At 41.8% G+C, this 26,666-nt stretch overlaps 3 protein-coding genes and 1 non-coding gene across 7 annotated transcripts; 3 read left to right on the top strand and 1 right to left on the bottom strand.

The window, feature by feature from the left end:
* Positions 1-8,999: 8,999 nt before the first annotated feature.
* LOC124414612 (maspardin-like) lies at positions 9,000-12,111 on the top strand. 2 transcript variants are annotated; one of them, XM_046895607.1, is made up of 7 exons: positions 9,000-9,544; positions 9,767-9,901; positions 10,514-10,619; positions 10,900-11,020; positions 11,249-11,357; positions 11,695-11,943; positions 12,024-12,111. In XM_046895607.1, the coding sequence occupies exons 1-7, from the start codon at positions 9,446-9,448 to the stop codon at positions 12,084-12,086; spliced, it is 882 nt and encodes a 293-aa protein (XP_046751563.1). In that variant the 5' UTR covers positions 9,000-9,445; the 3' UTR covers positions 12,087-12,111. The 2 variants fall into 2 exon arrangements, with proteins under 2 accessions (XP_046751563.1, XP_046751565.1); XM_046895609.1 differs by lacking the exon at positions 9,000-9,544 and adding an exon at positions 9,670-9,688.
* A 669-nt stretch (positions 12,112-12,780) lies between these two features.
* Positions 12,781-15,597, bottom strand: LOC124414616 (ARL14 effector protein-like). Of its 2 annotated transcripts, none has more exons than XM_046895614.1 (3): positions 15,365-15,597; positions 13,306-13,574; positions 12,781-13,207 (listed from the first exon to the last, which is right to left on the bottom strand). In XM_046895614.1, exons 1-3 carry the CDS (start codon positions 15,401-15,403, stop codon positions 13,126-13,128), a joined length of 390 nt encoding a protein of 129 aa, XP_046751570.1. In that variant the 5' UTR covers positions 15,404-15,597; the 3' UTR covers positions 12,781-13,125. The 2 variants fall into 2 exon arrangements, with proteins under 2 accessions (XP_046751570.1, XP_046751569.1); XM_046895613.1 differs by lacking the exon at positions 15,365-15,597 and adding an exon at positions 13,924-14,109.
* Positions 13,743-26,434, top strand: LOC124414611 (mitochondrial uncoupling protein 2-like). 2 transcript variants are annotated; one of them, XM_046895606.1, is made up of 6 exons: positions 13,743-13,767; positions 22,682-23,205; positions 23,291-23,412; positions 24,334-24,443; positions 25,331-25,555; positions 25,670-26,434. In XM_046895606.1, exons 2-6 carry the CDS (start codon positions 23,083-23,085, stop codon positions 26,053-26,055), a joined length of 966 nt encoding a protein of 321 aa, XP_046751562.1. In that variant the 5' UTR covers positions 13,743-13,767; positions 22,682-23,082; the 3' UTR covers positions 26,056-26,434. The 2 variants fall into 2 exon arrangements, with proteins under 2 accessions (XP_046751562.1, XP_046751561.1); XM_046895605.1 differs by lacking the exon at positions 13,743-13,767 and adding an exon at positions 19,588-19,735.
* Positions 17,367-17,440, top strand: Trnai-aau. Its single transcript has one exon. It is a non-coding gene; the product is annotated as a tRNA-Ile (tRNA).
* Positions 26,435-26,666: the final 232 nt, after the last annotated feature.

Below are 26,666 nucleotides of genomic sequence, written 5' to 3'. Positions count from 1 at the left end.
CGGGTGCACGTGATCGACAACTCGGAGCTGGCTTCGCATTTTTCAAATCACCATCCTGTAATTCCACACCTTTATGGATCACCCTAGCTGATTGGTATATATATATATATATATAAATATATATTATATGCCTTGAGGCTTCGGTATGTAGGTGTGTCGAATTCCCGCCGGCGCTCGATCTTCCGATATTCCCAATCTTGAGGATTAAGTAACCGTAACGACGGTACCTCGGCCCTCGTGAATAATCTACGAGACGTGAGAAAATTTTAGCTACAGGTGACAATACGAGCTTCAACGTGCACGGTTGAATTGTACTCTGGACGATTGTGATATCGTGTCGGGTTCGTCGGGGTCGCAGAGCCGGAATAAGAGACCGGCAATTGGCCGGCACCCGGCGCCACGTGATACCTGGGGACGAATCGGAATGGTCGCCCCTAGGTGCGAGAGGTGCCTCTGCGGATACCGTCGAAGCCACAAAACCCCGCTAGTCACGCGCGATTAGCGCGATTCACGCGTCGTTTTCGCACGATTCGACGTGACTGTTAAGTATCAAAGACATTCACCGATTCCACGTACATAGCTTGCGGAGCTCATAATTGCCAATACTATTCATCCTTTTATCATTCGGCATTAATAACATGCATATAATGTATATACAACATATATACCTACCTACCCGTGCCGTACGAGGGCGTAATTATGCAACGTAAGCCGTACGTTCTATTCAATTCACACGTTGTCGGCTTCCCGAACATTGAAATAGCCACTAATTACACCCGGGTTATACATGTATATATATATACACATAACATATACATCTATGTACATAATATATATATATATATATATATATATATATACATAATATAGATCTATTATTCAAACCTCAGACGATACTCTCGGTAACTGTATTCGCCGAGAGCACCGACGGGCGGAAGTAGGCAATTGCTCGTTTCTAGTTCGGTTTTCAATAAATGATTGAAATTTATACACGTCATTGTTGATTATCTGAAGATTTTCTTAATTGCCGCGTCGTCCATATTATTCAGGGGATTATACCATTTGCATTCGGTGATTATTGCTTCGGAGTATAGGGTTGATTAAATCTCTGATCGCTGAGAAAATGGTGAACGACGTGGAATTATAGGTATTATGTCAATCGTTGAAAGACATTGTGAAAGATCCGTGCCTCTTATGGGGCTCCGAGTATCGATTATCGAAACAGAATACTACGAAAACATGCAACTTGCACCAGCCGAGTACCTGGTGAAAATGAATTCCTCCTTGTCAGCGTTAGGACAGATCATAACGAATGATCTACCGACTTGGCGGTACAAGATTGACGAAACAAACATACTGGATAATGCAAGTACTGATTTTTAAACGTACGAGGTGTTTCGCTGATGGCTCGATTCTGGAGCGAGAAAGAGAGCCGGTGGTACAGTTTTTTCGTGGTCACCATCCGACATAACCACCATAAAACTTGAATAATTTCACACGGCGTCCGACAGACACATATCAACACAACGTTGTTGTGCAGGCAAGCAGCGTATCGCGTCCGAGTCATCATCGTCGCAAGTAGGTACGGTGTAATTATCCTTTTTCTTTTCTTTGCCCGATTATTGTAAGTAAGTAGAAGCATTACAAGTATTTGCGGAGATGTAGGAATATGCAGGTGCGATAAATGCAGGGTACTGAAAATGGCGGACGCATTTAAAGAAAAATGATTGCAGGATACACTCGAGAAACGAGACAGAGCGGCGGAGAAGGCGAGGGATGGATGGTGCCGCGAGTATATGAGGTGTATATACCACCATACCGGTAAACTGCATTAAACTTTAGTGCTTCGGTTCTTCGCGAAGAAGTCGTTAACACCCGAACGGCTGTTTGATCTCGAAGCCAGCACCTCGAACTCGCTGGCATATCTCGCTCGCTGCATCGCGCCACCATCTCTACCGTCCCACTGCACGAGTGCAGGGTCTGCTCTCAAGTTCAAGTTGTAGCGGTCAACTTCGGACCGAGAAAGGACCAACGATCTTCTATCCCGTCTCCCTTCTTCACCTCCGGCACGGCTTTGGTGCAGCACCTATATACCTATGTTACCGCTGACATTAGGTATACACCAGAAATTTTCTTCAATCAAACCGCGACGACGAGAACTGCTGAACAATGTTTTCCACGTTATGTCATTTGATTCATATTGTACAAGCCGTTTCCCGAACTCTCACACGTACGAGCTGGTTCACTGGCATTCAGTGGAGTCACCCCACGTGTACGAAGATGGCGACCAGCCAACTTGCCGCGGAAATTACTCCTAATTGCAGCACGTGCGAGACTCGAGGGGCTGCAGGGCAGGCCGACCAGCGCACGGAGCTGCAATTTCAAGTGCAAATTCTATGATTTCAGCCGAGTACCTTATGCCTTAGATACAGTATGAAATACATCGTTTAATAATTGCCGTCGATATTGGCAACGAATCGAATTAATCTACGACATTCTCTTACACTCTTGAATACTGACAACTTAAGATGCAGCGTATGTCCCAAATAAAATTCGAGTCAGGCGAAAGCTACCTGTATACTGCTCTCCATCGCGGTATATTACAATTATAGGTATACTGCGAAGAATTACGAAAGAGTTGACGAAAAATGAAACCCAGCGAAAATGTTGAATTTTAATAGCGCGCAGTTATTCACTCACTAGAGTCATCTTCTGTGTAACAATGACGTGCAGGCATAATGTCGCAATTGATGCGGGTTTGGTTGGAAATTCCTAACATTGGTTGTTTGATTTCGCACATATCCCGTGACTGTACCTATCGACTCACGTAGGCTCGTATTACACGTACCTATGTAAAATATTGGCATTTCGTACCTTTCCCGCGACACCTCGGGTCGCGCGATCCATCAAGTATTTAGGTATCAGGTATGTTAACCACCGATATACGTATACCTCACGGTACACATGCGTACACAGAGGTGAATGCATATATATATATATACATACGTGTGTTTGTGTGTGTGCGGGTGTGTGTAGCGTGTAGTGTGTACAGTACGTCCGTGTGTATAATACCCACATGTAGGTACACCTATTCTACATTTAAGCGGATTTAACTAGTCGCCGGTGGTGGAACGGTCGGTCTTCACCAAAGACACGAGGATGTTTGCATAGCCGCGCCTACAGCGGGCAGCATCAGCTACAGGTGTGCACGTACACCGTTTTTTCCTCCTTGTATAAAGGCGGCGATCGTTTGTGTGGTATCGACGAAACGAGGAGAAAAGCGACGCTCCTCTTCTTGTTTCTTAGCACCTCGATTGACAATTCTCATGCTCGCTCCCCGTGAACCTCTTCAAACCCGACCGGCGAGGATATAGCCTTATTCGTTCTTCTATCAATATCCAATAATCACACCTACCCGAGTATACTGTCCGTATGAAATAGTCGACGTTTTCGAACGGTTAGCGGAGGGGAGCGAGTAAATGCGTTCATTATTAATGCCCTGTATGGAGCAAACTGCTCCTCCCTATCAGGGAGAACTAAAATTACGTTTACATTCGAATCTTACAACTGAATTCACGCAATGTTTAATACTTGTTGAAATTCAGAAGCCGTAGAGGAAAAAATTGGTAATGTAAGGTACAATTGAAGACAAACGTTTGCAAAATAAATAGGCAAACAATGGAGAGTGAAGGGACTGCTGCAGCGGTGATTGTAAGTAACTGAACATTGCGAGAAATAGACCGACGCGTGCTTAGTAACGTTACGGATGACAAGTATAAAAAAAAAGGATGTCAGTTGGCTTTGCAGTTCAGATAATTAAGGGAGGAATTTCAGTGCACGTATTATTTTTATGGGTGTATATATGGGTTCAAATTTCAATAGAAAAAGAGTATAAGCTCTTTATAGGTTGCGATAGGCAAAGTGCTTTGGATAAAGCTGGCAGTACGATTAAGTAAATTGTGAAAAGCTGCAGTTCGGTGAACAACGGTAAGTATGAAAGAAACCATCGGTGCGCTTCTTATAGTGTCTGCAACTAATGTATGAGACAACAAAAGAAAAATTGAGTGAAAGAACTTCGAACGGCAAAATTTCATGTCCGAGGAATATCGGGCGGTGAGTTCAGCGTCGGGTACAGACAGGTATAGGCTGAGTAATATACACGCGTGACTCAATTATCGTGGAAACGAGTTACACGCATTGACACGGGGTCCGGGGACGAGGAGTGACGCGATTATTTAAGCGTATTCAATGTGTGCTGCACCGTTGCGTTGTCCATCCATGCCCAATTCTACATAAATGACCCCTTCGTGGCTATCGTCCGAACGCCTGTGAACGGGGTTGGAGTATATTTTCAGATAAATTCCAAAGAAGCATCATAATTCCACGCCGCGGTTACTACGTCGCGTCTAAATGCTGTAGCAGGCTTTTCTATAACATCAACGGCCGGCCCACGTGGGGTTCGGAGAGGGTCGTGCCGCGAAGGTTTTCGAACCAGAGAACGGGTCGTAAAATATTGGAAGCACATAAAAAATTAGTGAGAAAAAAAGCAAAGAGAAATTAAGAACCGAGGCTATACGGTGTGGGTGCACGTGTATCTGGTTGTACATAGCCCCGATACTCGGTGTGTGTATCACATAAAGGAAACGAATGCAGGATAGACGGATACATGCGTACGCGTGTGTGTAAAGTTACTATTATATGTATAGGTTCCAACCGGGGATCTCAAAATGTTCATTTCAGGCTTAAAAGAAACTCCCGGCAGTCCCGTAATCCGAGATTTAAGAATCCCAAACCTACGGTAACTATCATGGAATCATAACGCTGTACCTACGTTAGAGCCCTAGTTTCCGAGGAACACACGTCCGACATTTTCCCCAGCAAGTTCCTCGAAAAACAAATCTCTCATTCTCGTATAGGCGAATATGTAGCGCAAAACGCGTAGAAACTCAACAGCACGGGCACGCGACAAGAATTTCGGCGTTAGACCTTCTCCCACAATAAGAGAAAATGTGTAGATATTGGACTTGTCTGCGCAGGGAACTTCGAGTCGGAGCCGTCGAACAGGCGGCAGCCCTAGGGACGGTTTTAGTTAACCTTCTGGGAAATGTCACTTTAGAGTTTCAGCTATACTCGCAACTTAAAGCTAAAATCTGATGCAGGCCAATCAAGTCCCTCGTCGGAATTATACACGGTTTTCGAAAATAGTTATTGAACCTCGTAAATTACTCGGAATGCGTATATACCGTGACGACTGTACCTACTCAATATGGTAGGTAAATTTTAATGCATAAAAGTGCATAGACGAAGTAACGCGCATACCTTGACGCCCTGCGGTGAACGGTCGAATATAGATTTTATGTATAAGCGCCGTATAGAAAAGAGCTAATTGATAAACTGGTCGTAAAAGACAGTTAAGTATTTCCTATCCGTGAATCGATTGTTAGGTAGGTATCTCGTTGTGTTGTAAGATTTTTAATTGCGGTCCATACATATATTTATATCCACGTCGGTCGGTATAATCCCGTGGGCAAGCAAAGATATACGTAGGTACGAACTTTTGTTTCGACCAAGTAGCAATTTTATTCCAACGCATATGACATAAAATGTTCATTTATTTTCTATTACCGCAAACAGATGTTACCTACTTGTTGCGGAAGGCGTTACCGCGGTATACATATTTCATACCCGCAGACGGGTGAGCTGGGTCAAACGAGCGTCAAGTAAATGGAAAACGGCTTGAGAGACTCATGTTATGCAGCAAACGGTGAATTCAATGAAAAGAGAGAAAGATACCGAGTGCGGTTTAGGTGTAAGAAAATGTCGGAAAGTTCATTAATCGAGAAATAATCTACGAACGTTTGGAGCGTGACTATCGCAGCAGCGCACAAGTACGGAGGCTGTGGAACATACCTATTACAAGGTAGGTACGTGGAGCACTAGGCGGGCTCTCCGGGGCCATGCGGGCAACGGTTTTCGACTAATTTGGCAACAACTTTGCTATTTAAGCGGCCGTGCGGAGACCAAGTGACAAAATCACATTGTCGACGCGATCCATTATTGTGTAAATTGAGATGAGCAGATTGCCCAGCACGGTTGAACGGCTCAACAATGAATTCTCGGTTCAAACTACCCTCCCGATCCCGCAACCCTCGCAGCGACGTAACACTCGCGCCTGTAGTGTTCCTCCCTTTTTGCGGTGTGTCGCTCGTTAGCGGGCCGAATCAACCGGAAATACCAGCTTGACACTTCCGTATTCGAGGTCCGGAAGATGCTGCGCCTCGCTCGGCTCGGTAAGAAACAATCGGAGCCGCTCCTTCGCTCTCCCTCCCGATCCGACAATGAGAGATATTCTCCAGAGAGTCGCTTCCTCGGAGTCTGATTTTCATTTTAACATAGTGCCGTAACAGGTTCGGCGAGGGTCAAGGAGCTAATCACGTACCTACTCGGCACGTTTTTTCATCACACTCGGTACAGCTGCAATCAACACCCCCCGCGTGTGAAATGACGTCGTTTATTCACTGGAAAATATAGAGAGCAAGGGGTGTGTAGTCTTTCCAACTAATTGCTTATCTTTTCAGATCTAGGTACCGATAACGGATCGAACTGCGAATTATGGCTCATAGTCGGTGTGGCGACGATGGTTACAAAGTGAAGCGAAGTACCTTCCGTTGACTGGGATGAATAGATAATACCGCAAGTCATTTTCTGTACGATCATCAGCCTTGGGATCGCGAACAGGACGATAAGCCGATACTTTTTTCATCAGCGTCCATTCAGTTCGCATCTACCAACGCGATTCGTGATACACCACAACGTAATTACAGAAAATATTTTCGAAGAAATTCTGAGTTTCGGCACAAATTTTCACAACTATCAGTTGACCAGGCCTTTTGTATATTACGAATCATTTTACTTGAAAATAGTAGAACACATGCGGCAACCCGGTGTGTTAAAACTGAACGAACAGATCCGACTTTGGGTGGGTATACCTAACTCGACGTTTTCCAAATATCGCAACAGCTCTTTCATTACCATTGTCGAATAATTTCCTCTAAAACTATATGGCAAATCGCGCAAAGCGGAGAACCGTTCTTAAATTAGACACGGTAAAGTATATCGACGCTGATTCATTAATTACCCCGATGAATAGGGAGGTGTCGTCAATCGGCATCAAGAGTCGTAATTGTACAGTGCAAGATTAATGGTTATCCAGACTCCAGACATTGGACGTATCTTGCACAAGGTATGGCTGCCACGTAGATGTATATAGGTATATTATAGTACGCAGCCTGCAATCGCGTATTCTAGATTTTATCAGATGGACAAACAAACGTTATCTCGCTTATTCTACCTATTTGATACGTAACACCAGAAACGGTGTAAAATTTCTATCAGTATAGGTAGTGGAGCATATGATTATGCGATAATCAACGCATTTCAGAACTTGATCAACCATTATCGTGGATTTTCACATTAATTATATTTATCTTATGAAAGGTTTATGCCGATCAGGTCTCGTTAGTGATGTACAATAATTGCTGGGAAAGAACGATCCGTCGACTCATTATTAAGGCGGTTACAGAATAATTTTCAGACTTGGCGATTTGAAAAATAATCTTCGACTACAGTCTTGAGAGCTAATCAAGTAGTTTGCAGAGAAAGAGAGAGAAGAAAATAGGCAGTGCCTGAGGTATTCGATACACTTCGCTGGAGATAATAAGTATACGTAGGTATCACGCCGTTTATGTGAATGTCGCGTACGAGTATATAATGAAGACGTCGAGAAGGCTTTTATTGCGATGCTCGGGGATAGGTAAATAAATTTACACATCGACACTAAATAAACAGGGGCAGCGGAGGGTTCGGCAAAGGGGCGAAGCAATACGCGAGCTGAGCGCACGATCCCATCCATCAATTATCGAAACAGGGTGAAATTCTATTCGCTCCGTAGCGAAATTAAACGAATTCCAGCTCGGTGTGTCAGGGATGAAAAAATCAACCTGCACGCCCGCTTTCCGCAGGCAGGCGTGAGTGGCAGGTTCGCTAATACATCCCTACCACCACCGAACCCTGTACGCTCCTACAGCCTCGGCGATGTGGAAGCTGTTGAGATACCATGGCGCATGCTCGCGACGCTTTCACACTGAACAAGGAGAAAACAAGTCGACCAAATATCTACGACGTGATGCCTGGAATGGTCAGAAACGAGAGCCATAAGGGATTGCTATTGAAATAATTTCAAGTTGGCCAGTGGAGAGACAGTTTGCCATTTTTCAATTCACTGATACGCTTGCGGATTGATCATCACCCGACAGGTATACACTATTAATTTCTATGGCAAACCGTAGGTAGGAATACATACGTTGATGCTACGGTTGATATTTGTCAGTATTTTTCATCGCGGCTATCTATATTAGTGAAAAACCGGTGACATGTTCATTTCATGAAAACTGGACGTACTCCTTTAACAAAATCAGTCATTCAATTTCTGTTTTATCAAGCGAGTCGCATATGCAGGCGCCACTGTATAAGTTAGTCGTACATAACATTAAGATCAGTCGGGATTTTCTTTGGCTTTTACCGTCCAACGGTTGGTTGCAATCCCTGTGCTATCGACTGTAGCTGCGGGAAAAAGCGGACAGTACGGCAGCATAATACAAGTTCTTTTTGGAAATATCTCCGCATGACTGAGCACTTGTTGCATGATGGTGGTGAAAAACTTGAACGGGCAATGTCTCTGCTGGGTACAAATACATGTGGTACACAGACTTGGTTCGAATCGGCATTGAGTTGATTATTATCATATGCCATGCCCAATCGTCGGGGTTTTGAACTCTGCACAGCTGTCGACGGTGCTATCGCTTCGGCGCATGCGCCCTCTTATAATTTTGTGCGAAGGAGAGAGTATCGACCGGTCGAAAGCGTGAGAAAAAGACGGAAAACATATTGGACAGTTGAGTCTGCCGTTATCCGAGGAAACCACGATCGCTTATTTTCTGGAGCGACTCAAGTCAATCAAGTACAGTTCCACCATTAGGGTTTTCGCAAAGTCTCAACATTTTCAATTACAAATTCATTCCAGGGCCTTCCCTATGGAAGTTATCCAAACTCGGAGAGACGAGCAAAGGTTAGCCGAGGTGATCTCCCTCGAAGTAACGTCGAAAACAAGATACTACTCAACACGAGCGTCGTCAGCGTCGTTGTTGTTGCCGTCGTAAATGATCGGTGTGACCATCCGAGTCCGCAATCTCACCAGTGGGTCAAGTGTACAGTACTGACAGTGATTATGGAAGTGACCGACTCCCAAGAGAACTTGGGCTATTCCGTGAGTCGGTGAACTACATTTTCGCTTACTACTTACAATTTACTGTTCAACCTGCAGACCGAGCGTCAATTCATTTCCCGCTCATCGTTCTCGCAGTAGTAATTAAGAACACGATTTAATATGGCTTGCATCAGCGAGCTATCACAATCCCAAGAATATCTGAGCTTCCGCAGTTCGATACCGCTACGGAAAATTGTTGTCGACTCGGACGGCACGAAGGTACGTACTTGCATATACATTACAAGCACACACACACATACATGGGTTTTTATACATGGATGGATCTGCCATACTTGTTGGATACATTTTCGCACGTGCATTGAAATCATGATTCTTTCGAAACTATTTAATCGGTAATGGCGGGTTTGTATTCAATTTTCCGCTTCAGCTTGAGAAACAAGTGATTGGACGATTCATATTTTTTTTTTTTTCGTATTTCAGGGATGGAAGGTCTACGATTCAGGGCCGAAAACTGTGAGATGTCCATTAATCTGCCTTCCCCCGGTCAGCGGGACTGCGGACATTTTTTTCAAGCAAATTATGGGACTGGCCGCGAAAGGATATCGCGTTATCGCTGTAAGTTTACAAACACCGGACACAGAACAGATCCCACGACGGATATAATATAATGTGTACAATGTAACCAACATGTTCATTAAACTCATTTTTTATGGTAAGTACGGCAGATAGAGAACTGATATTTAGGTAACTCGAAGGTAAGAGGTCGTGGTCGTGTTTTGCGTTTTGTTGGCAATTATGGAAATTTTCTTTCGCTATAAATATTCATTATCACGGATGCAACAACAGTTAGATGATTCACTATTGTCTGACTCTCCAGGAAATCCTGACAGTAAATCTAATGAAAAAGCTCGTCGCATTTCTTATTACAAAAATATGTTTGCCAGGCATATGATACAGCTATTCCATACGGAAGTCGGTAGTTTAGAACGTACGGTTCTTTCACCAACGTCTTTACGGATATTCAGAACGTCACATTGATCGTCTGAATGTGAGGACCCACAGATCCATGCTTGTAAAATTATCGCGATACGGTCCAACAGCAACGTATCTACAAATGTTATTTATAACCCAACTCGTAATCTCAATCATTGCATATGACAAATATTTCCAACGACTCTTCCGGCATATGGTAAATAATCAATAAAACATTATTTATTTTTCTCATAGGCGGAACCACCGGTATATTGGAACGTGAAGGAATGGTGCGAAGGATTCAAAAAACTCCTCGATTATATGGAACTCGACAGAGTACATTTGTTCGGAGCGTCCCTCGGTAAGCAGAATCGCACTTTTAAATTCAATGGAATAAAGTCTGACCTTTCCGTATTTTCATTCGCGATAATGTCTTGGTACCCAGTCCTAATTTCTTACTATCGATTCACCTTATTTTTTATCCGACCAGAGACTGCATTCCTTTCATTTTACTCCCAACTATCCGCATACGCGCATATTATTATCGCCAGATAACTCCACGAATAAATACGAAACGAATCATGAATATATGACTACAAAGTAATCATGGTGCCGTAATACAGAATTTTTTTCATATCTAGGTGGTTTCCTCGCGCAAAAATTTGCAGAAGTTAATTCTCATTGCCCACGAGTCCAATCCATGGTCCTGTGTAACACCTTTACAGACACATCTGTATTCAGCTACAATGATTCTGCAGCCGTGTAAGTTAGATATTGAATCGAAGAGCAGGTTCTACCTATAACGTGAAAGCAGATAATTACTGAGGCCATGTACGACGCCTTGTGCCTTTTTTGATGCATTGAGCAATGATAAGCGCCCCCCTCCCCGCGCACGCCCTAAGGCATTGACGAAAATTTATATGAAAGTATCAGCAAAATCCTAGAATCCGCCAAGTAAAACTAACGTGTTTGATTTTTCTTACATGATAGATTTTGGATCCTACCGTCTTTAGTACTGAAGAAAATGGTGATGGGAAATTTTGCTGCTCAAAAGGCCGACCCAGAGATCGTTGACGCCATTGATTTCATGGTGGAGCGGGTCCGTATGCTTTTATAGGCCTCATTTTTAAAGAGTTGCATAGTTAATAGTGTTTGAGTCTCGGAAAATATGTGCTTTTCAATCGAGCCAGTACTTAAGAATAATTTCATGCCGAGTGTTGTAATTGACTAGCGGACAAACGGTATAAATTATTCGGTAATATTTCTCTCTCAATTTAAATCGGTGTAACTTCATTGATTCCCATTATAAGTATACCATTGGAAAAAAAATGTACAGTAAAAATCAGTGAAATATCAGTGAAAAGTCACTGAATGGTCAGAGTGTATATGCACTGATTTTTTCCACCGATTACTTATCTTTCTGTTTATTCTTGCAGTTGGAAAGTTTGACCCAGCCGGAGTTGGCCTCTCGCCTAACAATGAACTGCGTCAGCTGTTATGTCCAGCCACAAAAAATATCACATCTCCCGATAACAATAATTGACGTATTCGACGAGTACGCTTTGTCGAACGTAGTCAGGGAAGAGACTTACAAATGTTATCCAAACGCTAAACTCGCCCACCTTAAGAGTGGTGGGAACTTTCCATACCTTAGCCGATCGCCAGAAGTTAATCTACACTTGCAGGTAAAGAAGAATAGCTTCAACGCGAATTTGAGATTTGATTCTTTACGTCTGTTTGATGATGATACGATATTTTTCCATAGATCCATTTGAGGCAGTTCAACGATACCGAGTACGATGCTGCGGAGAAATACGGCAAGGTCTAGATTAATCGAAAATTGGCAAAATGATGAAAATATTATGGGAAGATGTCAAGATAACAGTGAAGACGAATTATGCACAGCCAAGTACCTACCCGTTTTTCCATGTGACGACACTTGGAAAAAACAGAACGTGATAATATTTCTTGATGAAGTTTATAAATACATTCGAGTAATGCAGTTTTCTATAATATGTTGGCATTAAAACACGCAAGATGAGTTGGCCATTAAAATTATGATTGCCATGATGAAGTGTCACACGCAAGATTACGAATATTCTACCGTCGTCTGCAGGGATATGTGCGTATAGAGGTGGCACGGCATCGATAATTGGACCATCAGAGGGAAACGTTCGGTGCTCGATAGAAGCTTCAACGTTTTTCATCGTGCAAAATATAAGCCACGAGAGCAGAATTCAAGAGCTATTTGTTGTGTGCAATAAATTTGAAATTATTTATATTCACCGAGTAACTGTTACGATATTATGGCAGTAAACGCATTTGGTATATTAGCTCTACTGTGAAAAATATATAAATAAATATATGTATATATATGTATCTGTATATATATATATATATATATATATATATATATATATATATATATATATATATATGTTTACATGTAAATTTATTTATACATATATATAAATATATAATATACACATATAGTTTTTCATTACAAAATTATATTTTTAATATACAATTGTTTTGATCGCGGTTAAAACAAACACAATTTCTTCAATTATCTTGCCATCAAAACCAATCATCGGCTGCTTCACATACCTGTCGATACGAGTTACACGGAACCATTGAACGGTACATATTTGCTACGGTATAGTGATTGCAGACTGTAAAAAAAATTATTCACAAGCATCGAAGAACCATTTATGACGAAAAAAAATGAAAACTCGCGACGCAGAAGGAAATGAAGAATTAAATAAAATTGACGAACGGGTCAGAAATGATAAATTGTTGCGAACGAAAAAGTATTTGAGAATATCGTGTGTACGTTGGCCTTATGCCAGATTGCGGTGTTGAATAAGTCAATCTTTCAAAACTGGATTGCTGATGACGATATCGCTTCCTTCGTTTTCAATCGACTCGTAAGCCCATTTTCTGTTTGACCTGGAAATGAGGTGATGAGCGTTTTTATGGCACAGTAAGTAATTAAAATATCGCTGTGTCAGCTGATGTAATTTGCATCCAAGTGTATAAAGCCTTGCCTGCACTCGTGTCCACACTTCGTCGATTTACATTTAGGACACGGGAAGTGACATCCAAGGCAACTGCGTTCCAAACAGTCGCATAGATCTTCCCCAGTTTGGAAAAAGATTCCTTTTTCGTCGTACAGGACGTGTTTCTTAGCTCCGGGATAGAGTCGCCGGTTAAGTTTGCGTTTTTCCCGTTCACTTCTCTCGGGGTCGAAATATTTTAAAAATGATTGGACACCGTTCTCCAGGGAAAGCGCAGCCTTTTTAGCCGATCGAGTTCTCTGAAAAATAATAATAACAATAGTGGTAACAACAACAACTCAGCTCATTATTTTACTCGGCTCATTATTTTACTCGGCGCGATACTTTAATCTTCAGTCGTGCTAAACCTGATTTATTTATTAATTGAAAAGTTTTTGGGGAACACTGGACTGGCACGATCAACGAACGATTTTACGCAAGGATTTCATGCAGGTATGTATCGCGCGATGTGTTTTGAGGCTCGCGTAATATTGATTACTCGATATGCGCAGTATAAGTGGATGGTAAAAAGCAGTTGCGATAAAAAAAATATCTTGCTATTCAAAACGATTTATAATCATATATGATAGACAATAATCTTGGAATAACCTCGTCCCAATCATCGAATGAACTAAGTTTCTCCGAAGAACTTTCGGAATAATCAATGCATCGTTTGGATGTATGGTTGTATGTGGAGGATGTCTCGTTCATCTTTTATTTTTCGATTATTCTTCTATCGCGTTTGAATGCCGTCAAGAGACTAGTGTATTACCACAACGGGCCTGTCCGCCTTTCTCACAAGTATCAGTAAACAACCCTATAATTTGTTAGAGTAAGGTATATTATACCACACCGTGTAAATAATCAACTGTCACTCGGCGTAACCGCATTTTGTTAGCATCGACAATACGTGAATCACGTGTTACGCTTGACGTAACCAACAGATAACAGGCAAGCTCAGGCACGCTCGCCGTTTCTCGTGGACGAGTACGCCTCGCATTCGATTGGCACAAGCGAACCGCCATATTTTTTCCAAGCCAAGATCACGCGTGCTTAGGATAGTGGATGTTCGATCAAGATTTTACGTTATATCCAATAATCTTTGGTGGGTACAGTTTGTTATATGTTTATATATATATATATATATATATATATATATATATATCTATATATATATATATCTATTCGTTTGCCGTATTTATTCAAACTTTTGAAATGAAAATTATAAGCCGAACAAATGGCAACTTCTCACATCTCTAGGTATCCGAAGCAGCAATTACTTCATGGCTTTGGTCTAACTAATACGTAGATATAGTTTTGAGGTAAATGTGAGATGAGATTTTATTTCGTTTGACAGAAAGGTATTCTTTATCTAAGAAATAAGAATTTTACATTTACGTGTTTTGAATTTCCCGACAACATTGCATGTTGAAAAAATTTGCTATATTTATTCGGTTTGAGAACTGTTGGTAAAACAGTCGACGGATAAGTGCCAAACGAAATTGACGAGAATTTTCATATTTCTAACTTCATCGGTGATACGATCAGATTATCCGAGTGAAAAGACAGGAATTATTCTAGCATCCGAAATTCCAAAGTAAAATATCAAAATTTGTGATAAGAAATTCGATCTTGTATATCAAATTGCCTATAATTACACACAGCGGCAACGCAGCTCAGATGTCAAGATCAATATATGAAAACATGGTCAGAATCCGAAAAAAATTTATTTATATTTTCAATGAGGCTGAAAACAAATCATGGCCAGTTACATTCAGAAAATAGATCTATTCGAATATGAACCTATGAGAAAATTTTGTTTGCTCAAAACCAAAAATTTATTGGCTTGAAATAAATTTCCACTGTATTAAATAATCCTACTCATAACTTCATATTGAAACAAAATTGTCTGAAACAAGTTAGGAACTTTTTTCTGAATGTATACAGAGCAAATAACGTCGACATTAGATCTGCGAAGAAAAAAAAGTGTGGACATGAAAATCGGAATACAATGTTAAACATCGATTAAAACTAAGGCGAAAGAACTTACTCTCTCCATGTATGCTGACATGGGCCGTTCACCGCTCATCTTTGTTCGAGACTCCGTTTGCGGTGGTGATGTAAATAAGCTCAAGCGAAACGAACTATCTAGTTGATAATAACGACTGAGGACACAATTTTCGAGACTTTTCCAGGCAGATGATCACGTCCGTCGACAGCCCGTACACAACAGCGACAGTGGCGACTTCTGTGATTCGTACACGACGACACTCGCTGCGTGCAGCTTCTGGCGACACGCAATTTCTAGGTTATGGATTGTTGATACGCGGTTCAGAGAGAGAACCTTTCAAAATGAAGATGACACTACGACAGATTAAACATTGCCGGGTCCCTTGATACAATCTGTCTATCTATCCAAAGGTTAAAACGAGTTCTTTTCTTAAACATAACTCTCACGATGAAGCTCATGAAAAGAGAGAGAACAAGGAATTGGAAAATCGTAGTCAGCCTCAATCCAAATTTTGAATTTACAGACATTCATAATACTTTCTACACCGCGTTGAGACGATAGGTTTTAATTCCTCGAAACTGATCAACTCAGGTTTCGTTTACATGCGGGGAACTTTACGCAGTATTACTTTACACCTGTGATGTTACTCCTTGCCTTTGAAATCCTACTGATCGTTGAGGTACAGCGTGTCGTGCGAATCTCCCATCGAGTCCCACAGCGATTAATATACAGATACCCAAAGGTAAACCAGGTATCTATATAAGTTGTGCGATGTAACGACGAACCATTTCTCGGGCTTTTGAAATAATACTCTTCAAGTTAGAACGCTGAATTAGTCTACTATTCTTGAAAGCATAGCCAAAGGACAATACCTGAAGTTTCTCGATCCAAGCGTGCCTACAAATATTCAACACGAACGACATCTCTCGCTCAATCCGTTAACTGACGCATTCGTCACGTGACGCGGTGAGACGGATTTCAGGTATACAGGGCCTGGGACAAAGTAACGGATCTCGTTTGACACGAGAAAAGAAAACCTTTACGAGTATCAGGGCATTGTGCACTAGTCTCGTGACATTTGCAGTATTAATTTTTCATTCCCGCACAGCTGCCAGCGAATACATATATTTTTGAAGTGAAAGTGACGCTAGCTTGGAAATCAGTTACTCTGTTTATTTCTTATTCTTCTTCGGTAGCCTTTTTGTTTCTGATTTTTTATTTTTTGACAAAGATGCTGTCTCAAGCTTATCATGTAATTATACGCGCTCGTGGACTTGGCACTTTTTCGCGTATTGATGATTATTCACCAATTTATTCTAAGACGGTATAAGTGACGTCTAGTAGTACTTTGAACACGACGAATGTATTGCGACATAACTGTTTCAGCTATTTCAAGATCATAGTCATTATGTAGGCGTAGCAGCTTTTATGAAATAAAATACATACGTAAAAATACATACCAGACTAGACAAAGCACTCTTTCGATTTCTACTTTTGTTCTACTCATAACCAGTTGACATTCAGCAAGTACTAACAGTCAAGCACAACAGTTGATTCTACACAGGTAGCCACGCAAATTGGACTTGATTAAAGTGCATTTTGCTATAAATAAAAACAGGATAACTGAGTACTTGATTACAAGGACATTTATAAAGTAAAAATAAGGATTTCGAAAACATTGACCTGCATATTCACTACGCTACATTAGTCGTAATTTGCACCTATTTTGATGACAGTGCCGTAAAACTCAACAAGGAAATCAATGCCACGTGGTTTCCCTATTGAAACAACTGCAAACGAATAACTCTACATATACACGCAGGTTTCTTCTTCACGCTATTTATTCTCGAAAAATCATTTTCTCCGATACACGATATGAGTACATACATGTTTCCAAAATAGAAAAAATTATTTCATATCCGATGAAACGCCGGCCAGGATGATAATTAGTATACGTGGTTACGTATGAATAAGTAATTCACAAATTCAGTGTTTTTTATTAGTAGGTTGGATTAGATATTGCTATTATCGGTACTCAACTGGCCCATTAGCTCAGTTGGTTAGAGCGTCGTGCTAATAACGCGAAGGTCGCGGGTTCGATCCCCTCATGGGCCACTTTTTTAAATCGGAAAATTTTTGCACGTTCGTGAGTCACATAGATCTGAGTAGCCGAGAAATATGGAGATCAAATGCTCGAAGAAAAAAAAAGAATAAAAATGGCAATGGGATTCGGATACTGTAGGACAATCTCCGCACACGTGCTCCCTGTAAATATGACAGTCTTTGTGCAAGTGACTATTGCGTGGTGAGATCTGCTGCTTAACCAAGTAAGCGTAGGCATTTGATCAGGGTCGACTTCAACTTGAACATCGCTCCTCACGACGACCTAACAAATATGGATAAATCGCTTAACCGAAGTATACTTCGCACGCAATTCCATGTAACTATTGTGGGCCAGAATTGTTTACTGTAGTCCGCTGTCCGTTAGACACGGAAAACATTGGTACACCACGATATCTTTATACCTATCCTTGTATAAGTATATACATTATGATTATATGTGTACACATATGTATCTCGTGAACAAGTATACAATCAGATTGTGCTAAAGTACGAGCAGCCAACTATTCAAATGGAAACGGGACTCATTCATTGTGTGTATTCTTATCAATTATTGTACGACTTGGATCTTTGCGTAGCGATATGCTCCAAGGTAACGCGGGGCAGGACCGGTTTTACCGTCTTACCACTGTGAATTTTTACTTCCATCACGAAGGAGAAGCAGTGATCGTGTACCGTCTCGCCACCACCTACATGAGCACGTGAGGAGGCATAATTAACTTCCGTCGATGCGGAACATTAAAAATACTCGTGCAAATGGTACGATTGACTAATGAGCTGTTTTTGTATGAACAACATTTTACAGTATCGGATCCTGTATAATAATAACATGTTGCGGCGGTCTGACGGTATTGGTTCAGGTAGAGAAACCGATTGATGGGATCCTATCCTAAGGTCAGAAATGCCACCGAGCAAGTAGACAGTAGTACTATCGATTGAACTACAGGTCTGGACGCAACGTCAAGGCATTTCGAAACTTTCCATCAATATTGGGCCCGTTTCGGTGAGCCCACGTCGGATGAAGAGAGGTTACCTGAGCCACAGAATGGACATTGTACGTCCGGCGCCGGGTCGGAAGAACGATTATCAAATGGAAAATTTTCCGTTTCGTCCACTCCAGGTCATCGTAAAACCTTATTTCATTTTTGCTGAGAGTAACAGAGTGGCATATACAGTAGTTTGCCGGCGTTCCGACTTAGATTGGTCTCTTGTAAACCAGGCGCTATGTCAAACTTTCCGAACATCCAAATCAGTGGAATCCTACCCGTTGTGACGGCACGTGAAATCATTCGTAAAATTTCCAGCGCCCTACCGAGTCCATACGCAACGATCAATTGATCGAGACACTTGAACTTGCTTTAATTTAAAAGACAAACGGAGGGTATACATGTACTAACTGTATAAGTAATCGGAAAGCGTCGCCGTTACAGTTGGGACGTATTTCGTCTATAATGCAGCTATGTGAACATGCGAGCAATTTCAGAAATTTCTACACCGATATGTCTATATATACACGAGAGATAAGTTGGCCCCATCGGCAAGTCTACCGATTGTCGGCTAGACACACGCGGTTTGGCCTCTGGTTCGAACAGCCCGGAGCTATTTAACGCCATATACCTATACGATAGGAAGTTAAGAGGGGTCAGATTTGTCAAATTTCATCTCCTCGTTCTGAGCTTTTCAACGATGAATTTTGAATGACGAACGATGCGAGGGATCAGGGGAACAAACGCGTCGCGCCACATCTTCACCCTGGCAGAGGGCCATCCTTTCTGCATTTGCCAGGTGGTTAATTATAATTCAAAGTGTACAACGTGCTTGATGATGTCGCTCGGTCTCCGTGTTTCGATTATTATCACACCCGGATCAACACACTCAACTGGCCGTCTCGAGCGGTGTCCCAAGCTTCTCGTTATTGGCCGGAAAAGTGGGCGTTTTGAAACTTTCACGAACGCACCTGCATCTAGGTGACTAGGCATCGCATATCTACAGCCAGCGACACGGCGCGTGTGCATAGGTGTAGGCAAGTTTCTCCCGAAATTACACAGCGTGCGAATACTTATGTACCATTGTATACAGAATTGTCCCCCTGCCGGCTGGCGAGCAGGTATCGATCTGCGCGTGGAAACGCGCAGTTTCTCACCAGCAAAAGTGAACACTGCGAGTGCACCGCTTTCCATTGGCTGGAGACAAGCGGCGGACACAGCTGATTGGCCGCGCCATCGATATAAGCAAGGGTATGCCGTAACATCGGCTCAGTAGTGTTGTTATTCACCCACTGTCAACTTGGTGAGTAAAAATCGCTGGAGAATATGTTTCTCCGAGTGTTAACCGCGTTTTATCTAGATTAGATTTATCTCGGTTACGGGTACGAGATATTACGACAAGAGACACGGTTCACTCGGTACTTATCTATGGAATTTCAAATATTATTTCACCGGTCGGAATAGATTCAACAATTTTCATTACTTTCTCACCTATAATTTACCAAAATATGCATATAAATCTGGTTAATCGTAGTTAATTTAAAGTGAATTTCGTGCATATAATCGCTTGTTAGTGATTTTAAATATTTGTAAATCGAAGGGCTGTCATCGCAACGTGACACGAAAGAGCACTTCGGTTTTACGAGAGCAAGGTTGGGGTGATCGTTGCAGTCGGCTCTGCTGTGTTGATCTGACTTATTTAATGCGGCAAATATTTAGGATCGAATTCAGCGAATTTTCAGGCGACCAAAATCTTCTTCAATTGATCGGTGAAATTTGAAAAAATGTATCTCTGCGGGGTGCGCGAGCATCTCAGGTCTTCTTATTTCCTTTTCGGTATTGCGCGTAGGTGGCTAGGATATAAGGTGTACGACTGTAGGTATGAGCTTTATCGATTTGTTTCAGCTGAAGTTCAATGATTCAAGACCGCGGTGTAAAAATAATTTTACACAAAGACAAGCAAAATTTATTCAAGCTACTGATATAGGCTTTGATAGAATAGCTTTCTATAAGGTCGGCTAAACTTTCGAATATCGAGGTCGAAGATTATGTAAAACCGCACTGCTGTGAAGTTCCGTTAGGTTTGGTTAGCTATATACGTGTAATTTTCTACTCAAACGATGCAAACTAACACGGAAAACGCTTTCCGCGACACCCTGTACCCCTGCCTTAGATGTGTACCGAAACCTCTACACGCGTACATGCACGGTGCCAAAGGCGATAAATGATAGCTATTTAACCTTCGTTGCGCGAACGAAACGCTTGAGACAAAGAAATATCCAATCGCTTGAATAGAAGGGGTATGAAGTACGTCCCAACCGATGCAGGATAGCGATATACGATGATTTTTTGTTGAAATGCAAAGTCATTTGCGAATACGTAGATTTTATATGGTACACATTTTCACCTGTGACAATAGTTATTATAATCGTGCAAACTCTACGAACTGCCCATGTTTTTCAAAAATTGTACGAATCTAAAAGAAATAGCCTCGAAGTATAATAATAATAACAATAATAATAGGCTGTCATTGGTTTTTTTTTTCCCTGTACTGTTCAAGGATCACGCGTTGCCGTTACGTAGACGGAAATAAATTTCGGGCCCAATGTGCGTCACAACTGTCGAGTGTATCATAAATAATGAATGAATTATTTCGATTTCCAGCCTGTGTTTTTGCTTGATTATGAAAAGATTTTACCGGCTTGCCGCACAAGTTCTCTTCCGTCTCAAGCATTTTCTCACCTTGCACGTAGTTGATACACGAGCTACTGCTATAATTGCAAGTATACAGCGTCTACTCTCAAATCAATCGTAGTTTTTGCCGATCCAACACGTCCGATATCGATTACGTACACGACGTATCCGTGGAACGAAGATAGAGAAATAATGTAAGTCACAACAATACACTTAAAGCCAATCGTATCTGTGCAAGATTTGTGGATCAACATGGAAGAAGGAATAATGCAGACTTGTGTAAACCATAGCTTCATAAAGTTGAGAAATGTAAACTGGAACCGAAATACTTGAGTAAATATCTGTAGCTACCTACGAAAGTAAGCACAGGAAAAAACTTGGCTTCAAGTGTAGTGCAAACGTACAGTTTTCTACTAGTTGTGGGTCATATTCCCTATTCTAAATGTCGTAACATCGCGTTACTCTTATTCTTTTTTAACAAACATACACAAATTGTAGAAACAGATATCGACGTGTCCTAATGAAAAAAGGGTATCTCGCCTCGCAAGCTAGAACATGTGTATCTCGTAGGACTGCGCTGACCCATACGTAATTCTATACACACCTTGCAGAGTTTTCTGAGGTACCCTTGTTTTATTAGGACACGTCGGTACTTGTTACGTATTAACAAATAAATCCTTCCTCGTGCACATTACGCTTCAGCACCTTCATAATGTTGATTGCAACTCGTCGAAGAACGGCGATGAATTACAGAGACACCCGATCACGCCCTGTCTGACCCTGCTTCTACATCTACAGGGCTCGACTTTATCGGTTAGTTCGAAGCACCCCGTACGTGCAAACGAAACGATCGGTGACTCCCGAAGCGCGTCGTGTAAGATGACGCAGTAACGAATCCGGCGAGATTCAAAGTGCACGGAATAGTAAACAAAGGCAGGAAATGGACTCGAGTAAATCAGAATATGTGCATCGGGTTTACATCAGTAATTCATACTTGTCATTATTTATTCGTAAAGTATCTATACTCATAATCAAATTAACAAATACCAAAGAGCAGCTGTAAATATCCTGAATGTCACTGCATAACTTGCGCTGTTCTAGATCATTGCGCACAAGTAAACTTAGAACAGGTTTTTATAAATGGAAACAAGTACACACATACATGTCTAACATGCCCTATTGCCCTCAGCTACGATGTACCGCATATTGCCCTGCTATTTGGAAGCCCTCGATCATTGTCGTCACGTTGTTTGTACATAAGTATATATGTATAATAGGTATATCACCGCCCCCGATTGTGACGGGCCATGCACAGTTTATTGGCCCATATCCAACTGCACACGAAGTTATTTAAAATCTAACCTCATGCCGTTGCTTGAAAATGTCGTGTGAGCTTTCTCGTCATTCTCTATTTCCAGTGATTCGTTGCGGGTTCGCTTGATTATATTGAACTGACAAGAAATATCCTCTGCGAATGATAATTTATGTGAAAACACCTGTTATCATCCGAGCTTCGAAACTGTGTTATAATTTTCGTCAATATTTCTACTTGCAGGAGAATAGTATGTACAAAGAACTCGACAACAGGGAAGTGAAGCACGATTGCCCGAGGTCAGAGGGGCTGCACGCGTATCCGGACCACTTCAGGGAATTTGAGCCGAAGAATTTTTAACTCGCGCAAAATAAGGAGGAGAGAGCGAAGGAATACATATTAATGGGAATCTGAAGGGCTGGTCCTGCTGAAGGACTTGTAAATAGTGTAAATAAAATTTAACCTAATTTTTAACTAACCATCGAGGTGGATCAACGTTGAAGACGTCGACCTTATCACTCCGACTTCTCTGTACGTGGTACAATTCGAAAGAAAGGAATCGCTACCAAGAGCAATACCGATCACAACGATCCAATCCCACCAGTAACATACAGTGACAAACGTTTGTAATAAATACGAAGAATATGAAACCAGACGCACACAACGATAATATGTCCCTGGGCACGAAATTACTCACGGCAGGAACCGCAGCCTGCATCGCGGACTTGGCAACTTTTCCACTGGACACGACGAAAGTCAGGATGCAGGTTATCATCGACTAATTTTTCACAAACTTACGGTAGCCATTTCATATATTTCCATGCTGTGAATAATGCAGATTGTTACTTCTAGATCGCAGGAGAAGGACGAGCCTTGTTGTTGGCATCGACCGAGGGATCCGTCCTTGCCGTCAGAGCCGCACAGCCAGGATTGTTGCAGACGATGGGTAACATCGTAAGAACCGAAGGAGCAAGGTATGGCTTCACGACACCTACAAATTTTCAAACTTAATTTTATGTTTCGCCGATAGTCTTGTTGCGATATAGCGTCACCCAAGTCAATTACTACCTCTGTACTCGACGCTTTGACGTCAGGGCGATATTGGACATTGTCGTCTCCCTGTCTCACACGGCAATTACGAGACAACCCACAGTTTTTCATTTATTTTTTTATTTTTTTACACACCATTCGCACGGATAATCAAATGACAGTTTATCAGTTTGGTAACTTTTCCGCAAATATTAATTCAACAAATTTAACTCAAATGATTAATTAAGTTGTTTGCTCGTTTGACGGTTTTTTTTTAACAAGCATATCTGCGTATCGAGTTACGGAACGGAAATTAAATGACACGCGAGTCGTAGAGTGGAAAAAAAAACAAAAATTCGTCAACCGAAGTTGTTTGCTGTGCTGTTTTCTGCTACTTTTTGTAAACGATTGTTCAACTTCGATTTCTTAAAATTGATTCTTAAAGACTGATTGTAAGTAAGAACGGTATGACTATGACGTAAAAGAAAACTGCCCCGGAGTGTCTGCAACTAGTTGAACGCGGAAGAGAGCAGAGGTATCATATTGTCTGATTTAAGGGGACTCTCGCAATCAGTTTCTCCTACTTACACATTCACTTGTACTTTAATGTTGTTAAGTTGCCTCGACTAATCAACCTTAGGTATGCACCCATGTTCCGTACTATGAATAAACAATTAAGGCTAGATCTCGGCGTAACGGTTACGATGATAATCTAAATTAATGATTATTATGAATTACACGCCGGATAGAGTCGACAGTAGAGTTAATAAACATTATGAAGTATTGGCGGTATGTGATGAAGGGCAACCGCACGAGGTGCGAATTGTTAGAGTTTAGAGCGTCAGTTTGAGCGAGGGTGGTTGCAGGAGCCTGTACGGAGGTCTGTCCGCCGGTCTACAGCGACAGATGTGTTTTGCAAGTGTTCGATTGGGCCTCTACGACACCGTCAAGTCTTTCTACGCTGGAATCATCGACGGTACTTCAAAAAAAAACAACACTCACATAATTGATTACGTAACTAACGCATTATATCAGCGCGCATACTAACCTTATGAGTTTATGTTAATAAGCATATCCAGCTATATCATACCTACGGCAAAGTAACGAGCGAATATAATTTTGAGAATAGGTTCTTGTCAAATGTTAAAAACCTACGAAATAACGGGGAATGACGGAAGAGTTGTTGATTTGTAAAATCGTTCTACTCCAGACACCACTTGCTGACGGTAAAATCGTGTTTCAGTGACCGATCGATGGCTCAAAATCATTTCACCACGCTCTTCCGTCATTCCGAGTTTGAATTGGTCTTGCACTAATCGCGGACGTATCTGCGCCCTTTGTGCATTCTTACAAGCCTCACCTCACGATCCATAAAGGTGTTCTCAGGCTGTGTGTCCCGAAACTTTTTGCCTAGCGCAATGCGATCCGTTTTTCCAGGATGTCGGCCACTCTTGGGCAGAATTGCAAAAAGCCAAAAATAACACCAGTACCCGAGGGGGGGGGCACCTCTCTGGAATGTGCGGCGTGTGCTGTTGCCTTCTTACCGTCACTTTATTAATATTTCAAGTACGGCAATGGATAAAATTAGATTCACGATGCAGCGCGCGGGTTTGCAAGAAGGGGGCAGAGAGAGGCAGATCAGTAAAACGTAGACGTTCACCAGCTACGCGCTGGTTTTTTCATTTCGAAATCCAGAGTGACACGCAGAACTCTAAGCCAAACTGAACTGCTGACAGTTGGAAAAAAAATAAATAATCAACTACCTATCGTGTGACTTGTCAATAATCATTTTTCAAATCGTCAGCTTCATTTCATTGAAATAGTTGAACAAATGTAACGTAAGATTTCTTTCACTTCCAACAGGTAAGAAAGCTGGACGAAGCGATTCTCTAAACATAGGGACTCGCGTCGCAGCTGGCATCACCACTGGAGCACTGGCGGTACTTTTTGCACAGCCAACCGACGTGGTCAAGGTTCGACTTCAAGCCGGAAATCTGGGAATGAATTCCGGGCAAGTTCGATACACGTCGACGCTGCAAGCCTACAGGAACATCGCTCTGAAAGAAGGAACAAGAGGCCTGTGGAAAGGTAAGAAACTTTTGGAATTTCGATTCCTTACAGTGAGAAGCGAACAACGACAGTAATTTAACTTCTCCATGGCTCTCTATCTCTATCTCTCTCTCTATCTCTCTCTCTCGACAGGAACACTTCCGAACATGTCACGGAACGCCATCGTGAACGTCGCCGAGATCGTATGCTACGACGTGATCAAGGACGTGATCATACACTCCGGGATGCTCAGAGACGGGATACCGTGTCATTTGACCGCGGCCATGGCAGCTGGTCTCTGCACCACCTTGGCAGCGAGCCCCGTGGACGTCGTCAAAACCCGGTATATGAACAGCGCTCCTGGTGAATACACGGGAGCCCTCGACGCAGCGGTTCGAATGTTCACGCAGGAGGGTCCCATGGCTTTCTACAAGGGTTTCGTACCGAGTTTCGCTCGTCTCGTGTCGTGGAACATCGTTCTCTGGGTCACGTACGAGCAGATCAAAATCAAAGTCAATAATGTACGGGATAGCGTTTGAAATGAATACACAGGGAACATTGGCGTTTTTTTTTTCAATCTATTCTCTGTTCAAGGATGTAGGAATTCATCTCGGCAACTTACCTCCTTTCAAACATCACGTATACTTTACGATCAGTTTGATAATAACTGGGAGAAATGTACCTATATTGTACATAAATATGGTTATCAGTACGTAGGGGGCCATGATGTAAAAGTAATCGCTCGACAAATACTCAATTATAGTTTAGTTTAATCCACCGATTATAAGAAAAGATCCTCAAGACTTATTTTTTCCCAGACTTCAACAACGTTGAAACACAACGACCCGTGGCTTCTATCAATTGTAATTATCGATGTATTATTTGAAGTTATCCTGATGTACAAAGTCGCATGTATTGGAGTCTAATTTTTCGATGATATATGTATATACACTACGTCAGTAAAGTTAACGACAACTACTTGAGACCACCGCGTGCGATTACAGACTATCATTATAAATTGAGTAGAAGTAAAAGTTGTGAAACTATCAGTCGTAATAATTACCAATAACTCGTCTTGCCTCGACGGTATTCAGAGTCAATTCACCTCCACTATGAGTTTATAAATAATTCTTTCTCATATTTCTCACAT

This window comes from Diprion similis, chromosome 14 (assembly GCF_021155765.1).
Source record: "Diprion similis isolate iyDipSimi1 chromosome 14, iyDipSimi1.1, whole genome shotgun sequence".
In the NCBI taxonomy this organism is placed as follows: domain Eukaryota; kingdom Metazoa; phylum Arthropoda; class Insecta; order Hymenoptera; family Diprionidae; genus Diprion; species Diprion similis.
The sequence above is the reverse complement of the archived record's forward strand: the minus strand, read 5'-3'. Positions and strand labels throughout refer to the sequence as shown.